Source organism: Melopsittacus undulatus, chromosome 1 (assembly GCF_012275295.1).
Source record: "Melopsittacus undulatus isolate bMelUnd1 chromosome 1, bMelUnd1.mat.Z, whole genome shotgun sequence".
In the NCBI taxonomy this organism is placed as follows: Eukaryota; Metazoa; Chordata; class Aves; order Psittaciformes; family Psittaculidae; genus Melopsittacus; species Melopsittacus undulatus.
This window is the reverse complement of record NC_047527.1, coordinates 57,820,621-57,827,770: the sequence shown is the minus strand read 5'-3', so window position 1 is coordinate 57,827,770 and position 7,150 is coordinate 57,820,621. Positions and strand designations below refer to the sequence as shown.

At 36.1% G+C, this 7,150-nt stretch overlaps 1 protein-coding gene across 3 annotated transcripts in view; it reads right to left on the bottom strand.

The window, feature by feature from the left end:
- Positions 1 to 359: 359 nt before the first annotated feature.
- Positions 360 to 7,150, bottom strand: part of SOCS6 (suppressor of cytokine signaling 6) — a 29,978-nt gene continuing 23,187 nt past the window's right edge. For all 3 annotated transcript variants that reach the window (XM_034066117.1, XM_034066120.1, XM_005153449.4), the window contains exon 2: positions 360 to 6,353. In XM_034066117.1, coding sequence (XP_033922008.1) covers positions 4,624 to 6,228 — 1,605 coding nt within the window. In that variant the 5' untranslated portion in view covers positions 6,229 to 6,353 and the 3' untranslated portion in view covers positions 360 to 4,623. The remainder of the gene's footprint in view (positions 6,354 to 7,150) is intronic.

Below are 7,150 nucleotides of genomic sequence, written 5' to 3'. Positions count from 1 at the left end.
CTATTTGTTTGCATGGAAGCCAACAGATGGTATACTATCTTTAACATACATCTGGATGAAACTGAGACTTTTGTTACAAAATCTTGCAATTTGTGGAAAAAAAACCAACAAAAATTATCAAAAAGTTAGTAATAGTCTAATTATTTCCTGGTCTTTTTTTTTCTTGCTTTGAAAAGTAGAAATTAATACAATTGGTATAATGGAAATACTGGACAGGCATCTAGCAAGGGCTAAAAATATGTAACAATTTAAACTGTAACCATTAAAATGTAAATGGTTGTCAGATGCCCAGATTTTACAATGTCGCTTTATATTTTTTGGTTAAAAATGTCATTAAGGTATATAACACTCCACAAATGTTTTTGTGAATGAAATTTTTATTTACACACTGTATCCAGAAGCAGATACATAAATCCTTATACAATTATTTTTCAAAAATGTGCAAGAAATTACTATAATTTTGTTTACAAACCAAAACACATTAAAATCAATGGACTTTGGATAATTCACTCTGTGGTGTGCTTAGTACAAATAGTGCACACCAGGTCTGAAGCAGAGAAAAGTGTAAACTACAGCAATCTGGATTGCAAGTATTAACTTCATGGCACTCCATCATCACTATAAAAATTCTTTAACCCAACAGGTATTCATATAAAATTCTTTAAGAATTTTTCATTATCTGTGTAGAATTTAAAACACTTTCCAGATACAACAATGCCATATTTTTCGTATTATGAACTACCATCTAGCCCATTTTTTGTTTATAAAGAATGCTTGTAAATTATGTTCTCTGCAGTCATAAAAAGATTTTAAGAAATTGAGCAGGCAATCATTAATTTAGCCATAGCTTAGCTCACAATTTGAAAGTTTAGTAACAGAAAAATACTTCTCATCAGAATCATAGCCCATATATTGCTGGTATGCTGTTTTCAATTTATAATTCCAGTATTCACATAGATGAAATGCATCAAAACAAAACCTGCACAGCTGTCAATTAGCTCAGCAGTCAATATTCACAGAAAGAATTTGGCTTTACCAAAATGCAAAGTCAGCTCATCTGTGAGCAGAGTTTAATTAATAATCGCATTTCTGATTCATCTGACAGAAAAACATTTTGATAAAAAGATGGCATTCACTATGTCAACAGCAGGATAAGTGCTATATCCTTCAAATAGATCAAAGAATACAAATCACTTTCAGGTATTTGTAACACTAGCTTACAAAAAAAAAAAAAAAAACCAAAAAAACCAAACCCACACACGAATTGTGCAAATTTATTTTTCTATTTCCAAATATAAAGTGTCGTTTTAGTCTTCTAATTGGTAAAACAATGTTATTAATAACATCAATCATTGGAGATATGCAAAAGAAGGAGCTTTATTCCAAAATTTCGTTTTCAAAACATTTTTCCACAGTTCAATTGCATTTGAAACCTTAAACTGTTGTGCTGCATAAATAGCCATTTTTCTCCTCTGTAAGAATCATAGTCAGTTAGCTTTTATTCCTAGTGTATCTACTTCCAAAGGTCCCCAAAATATCCTCAATGACTTTCTTTTTATTTATCAAGGACACTTTGTTCCCCTAATTTTCATGAAGGAGAAGTCAACGCAATTTTTATGATTACTCTGAGAACTTCTAAATTGTCTCATAACTAAATGTTACTTTTATATTAATGTTTATTATAAGAAATTGTAAGTATCTTTAATGTTTTCAAAGTAATTTTTCTGGCTTCCTTCTCCTGGCTGGACAGTTAACCTCAGTATGAAAAAAAAAACAAAACAACCTGCAAGGTCCTGGTTAATGAAACCTGTAAAAATAAGTATTTGTGTCTACTTACTACTGATTTAAAGTAGTTTGAGCTTAGTAGAAACATCACCACCAGTTTCTTACTTAGAAGCAATGTGCTACATGGTTCTCACATTCTAGGTCTAAACCACTTTACACTGTTCCGTTCATGGAAGCTTTATAGTGGGGGGGGGGGGGAAATGACAAAGTTAACTTGACCTAAAGAAGTTCAAAGATGAAGAATACAGCAAGGAAAGCAATTATAAAACTGGACAGCTGAACCAAAGTGTGTTGTTTTTGTTTTCTGTTTTGTTTGTTTATTAAAAAAGGCATCAGCTTGTATGAGTGAAAAAAATGAAATTTATAAAGACACAGGCAAAAATTTAGCATGTGTGTTCTTGCGCGTTTTTCAATTCTGCAATAAGACAAGTATATTACAGCTTCAAATATTTAAGTTTCAATGTAATGAGTGCTAAATTAATGCATGTGACATAAACAGGTTTAATGTATTCAATAGTGGTATTAAATGGCAAAGAAAATACTTAATATACTATAATCTTTCGAAGATTCTGTAGTATGCATAGGCCCTTTAGCTTGTATGGGGAAAGAATTTTTAAAGTGAAGAAAATGCCAGAGGTTTTCTTCCAAAAGTATGTGTCTGAAATCCATAAAAATTATTTTCTTTTTCCTCCTCACAGCCAGAATCAGAACACTGTACCATACAACAGGTTATTGTGCCTTTTTGAATAAAGTTTGTGATCCTGATTCGGTGACGGGGAAAAGGGTAAATCAGTAGAGGAAAAAAAAGAAAACACAATTCACACTTTCATACATACATCTCAGTGGCAGAGCCAACAAATCACACGTATAGACTGCTCTAGATTTTTTTCTTTTTAAGTTTAAAACTTTATCAGACTAAAGGAGAAATCCTTATTCTCCCTCCCTTAAAAGCAAAGGCATCCTTTCTCTACCTCTGTTTTTTTTTTTTTTAGTTTTTAGTTAAACATTATGGTCAAAAAATAAATTAAAAAAATATAAATTTAGTCTATCAATTCAGGCAACCCAAGACGTAGTGCTACTGCACCACCTTGCAGCAATACTGTATTCATTACTAAAGACTCATTTCAGGGGACAAAAGGCCAGGTGAAACAAAGAGAAGAAATGACCTGAACAAGAAAGTTCTATCAAAGATGAACAGTCTCTTCTAAATTGATGTTTAGTGACTAGACACTCCTACCAAGGATGGTGAAGATGACATTCTAAAACAAAAAATGGAGCAGGCGCAGGCAAAGCAAACCACCCTCCCGGGCTATGACCCCTTTAACAAATAACAAATAAGTGATAGACTCATTGGTGGGGAATGGGACAAGGGAGAAACCTGAAGCAAAACAGGAAAATGCCATGGATTAACCTTGCATGACAAAAATATTACAGTGTAGAACATGTAATCCCCACTGAACGTCTTTCCCTACAGAAGGTCACAATAACTGTAAGCTTTCCAATGCCAGAATTTTTGACAAATATCATAAACATTTACTTAACTGATTTGATATTTCATATGTCAAAACATATTTTGTGACAACAAACTTAGACATTTTCTGTGGTCAGGGTTAGTGTTCATATGTTTTATAATCTGAAAGGCTATGAGAATAGAGATTGAGAGATGCATTTTAAGCATCTTCCATCTAAAATGTTATGTCCTGTTCCTTCCTCCCCAAAAGATATTAAAAAACCCCAAAACTATCCAAAGGATATTAGTGTATTACTTCATTTCCGAAATTAAAAAAAAATGCAGAAAATGATAAAATTTCAAATAGCTTGAATATATATATTGTAGAAATCATCCTATTAGAAGTTTTCCCCCATTCCCTACCATGGCTTATCAATTTATACTCCCATAACAATTCCTAGAATCTTTAAAAAAATTGAGAAGCCCCCCCTCTAGCCCCCCCACCAACAGGAGGTAGGAGGGAAAAGGACAGAAAGATGGGGACCTGGTAGATGTTAATTTATTTAACTTATGGCATGATTTTAAAGGTAATATTTGACAAGACCAAAATACTGCCATTTCCTTATAGGTACTACACATTGGCTTTTTTAAAAGGCCATTTTTAGAAGGACAGAACACTGAGACAAGAAGGCAGCTGAACTAACCTTCTCAAATACAAAAGTGTATAGACAATACAAGGCTGAGGAGAAAGGTGGGGTTTTTTTCCCCAAATACATGCTGCATAACTATGTTCTTATCATACAGCTCTGACTGTAAGTTCTACACTAGGGCATATCTTATAGAAATTCATAATTAGGATACTGGGAAATTGTTTTTTAACATAGATGTAAATTCTGTAATTTAGAATACCAGTATGGTTTTTATCCATAATCATTTTTTTCAAACAGGCTATTTTAAAGCAGGGGAAAAAAAATAAAAATCCATTGAACAAGTTTCATTTGACTTTTACTTATCGTTGAATACACATGAAATGTGCTTTCAATGCATAAAAATCACAGTGGATAGCAGCAAAGGACTTGGGGGAAATTAAGGAGAATCTGATCATTCACATTGTGATTAATCTGCACATTGATGAAAGATAGCTATTTCACACTTCTAAAAATAAACTTGAGATCATTCTTGAAAAAAAAAGGCCCCCCAAAATAATACACAAACCCCCCCAAAACAAACATAAATCCAAATGTATTACTTCTCTTTTACACACAAAAAATGAAATATTTTTATGGCAGCAAAAGATTTTGATAGCAATGAAAGTCTGTAAACTGTAATTCAATCTCTTTTTGTTGTTGTCGTTCCCAAAGTGCAAGATGCAAGATTCCCGTAAGCTTTCAGTAGTGCTTTTCCTGTAAATAATCCTTCATTTTGTTTGGCAAAGGCAGTTTCTGAATCAGGTCTATTCTTGTGTACTGACGTATTACAAAACGACACAGGTATTGTAAAGAACGCACCTGCATAAATCGAGATACTGGATTTGTCAGTCTCACTGGGTAAGTTGCAGATCCAGGCAGGCGAGATCTCGAATAGCAGAAAGCTCCATTTTCAGAGTCCCTGATTGAATGTTCAATTAAGTCAACTATAGATGTATGTCCCTCCACATCTGGTTGTTCATAAAAGCTAAACCTACCATTTGAGTGTTCAATTCTAGTGTGAAGAGTTTTTCCATGGGAACGAAAACTCAAACTTAAAAGATAACGATCATCAGAACTATCTCGAACAAGAAAAGAGCCATCAGGCACATTAGCTAATTTTCCCTCTGCCTCCCAACGTGTAATAGGGCCCCAGTACCATCCTTGTTTTGCAAGTTTTTTCAGTTCTTCTGTGAGACTTGTCACAACCATAGGACCACTGTTCTGTACAGAATCATAAACTCTTCCAACTCCCGGGGCAGTGCTAGGATCAAAATTCAAATGGCAGCGCATACTTTCAGCCACATGGGCATCTGTGCCATTCAATCCATTGAAGTTCCTTTGGATTTGATTATTCTGCATCGGAGGTAGCAAAGGTGAGAGTGGAGGGACATCGCTGTGATTAACTCTTGGACTTTGTAACATGACTCCCGTGGTACCAATCAACAAACCATTCACTGTCTGGTCCACAAAGATATCTGGTGCAACGACTACATCCTGATCCACTTGGCTCTCTTCTTCATGGAAAGCATTTCCTCCCACTTGAGAAGAAACAGTTGAAACTTCCATGGGTGAGGAACTATCCAGACAGTAACTACGTGATCCTTCCAAAGGATACATTCCCTCATCTAAAGGCACAGTATACTGAATGTAGTCCTGAGGCATTAATCCAATAACTACAGGCACATGTTCATCAATATGAAGATGCAAGTCCCCGTTCTGAGATTCTGTATTTTTTAACACACTGTTTTGTTCCTGGAACATGCTGTCTGACTGCAAGTCATGAAAGTCCTTTCGAACACCATTCAGTGCTGGGCTTGGATTAGAGGAATGGACCAAGGCCTTGACTTTGACTTCCATTTTGATGCAAGTCTCTTCTGAATTTGTAGGTCGAAGGGGCCACGGAGTTGGACTGTAATGGTGATTACGGAGAGAAGTGGATCTCAGAGGTCTTTGAGCTCGCACATCTTTGAAAGTTATTGGAGCAGATGAGGAAGAAAAGGTGTCATCATCTGCAGAGCTTACAGATGGTGTGCTGCCTTTGCCTTTCTGTTTTTGTTTTGCTGAAAGCCTCCTTTTTAACGTACCCATTAAACTTTCACTTTTTGATCTATTTTTGCCTCCTTTTTCATCTTCACTATTGACTTCACAGCTAGCCAAATCTTTACCATAGCAGCTGCCAAACAAGGAGTCATCTTTTCCAAATTCACTTAATGATGGCTGCTGAACCACTACAAAGTCGCTTTCATCTTTACTTTTATTTAAGTTAAAGGACTTGCGAATTGTTTTGAGACTAATTTTCTTCATTATGACAAGTAACCAAGTCTGGCTGATCAGCAGTACTTGTGGTGATATAGCCCTAACACATGCAGAGCAGCTTCTGCTTCATTTATGTGTTTTATCCAGCCTCATTTAACTTCAAGAGCCATTTCCTGAAAACAAATAAAAAACAATTAACTTCACAAAAGAAATATTTTTTTAAATTATCCATAAGGGTTTCTCCCCTCCAAACAAAACAGAAATTCGTGTACTTTAAGTAATGGGCATCAAATAGAAGTAAACATAGAGAGCTGACCTGGAAACCAATCAGGCTCAAGGAATTAATCTGATATATCTGCCCTGGAGATTTCCCCCTTTTATTTTTTTTTCTTCTTTCAGCGTGCTATTTATAAAATATACACAGAATGATTGAGGATGGAATGGACCACCAGGGGTCATCTAGTCCAACCTTCCTGCCCAAGCAGGGTCACCTAGAGCACATTGCTCAGAAATGCATCCAGATGGCTCTTGCTATCTCCAGGGAAGGAGGTTCCCCAAGCTCTCTGGACAATCTGTTCCAATGCTCAATCACCCTCACAGAAAAGAAGTTCTTCCTCATGTTCAGCTGGAACTCCCTGTGTTTTTATTTCTGCCCAATGCCTCTCGTCCTATCACCTGTTAGCACCAAGAAGAGTCTGGCTCCATCCTCTTGACAACTTCCCTTCAGATACACATTTATCAAATCCCCCAAGTCTTCCCTAGGCTGAACCAGCCCAGCTCCCTCAACCTTTCCTCCTGTGAGAGATGCTCCAGACCCTTAATCATTTTGGAAGCCCTTTGCTGGACTTGCTCTCTTGTAGTGGGGAGCCCATAACCAGACACACTACCCAGGTGAGGCCTCACCAGGGCTGAGTAGAGAAGGAGGATTACCTCCCTCACACATTATGTCACACTCATAGGCACATATATT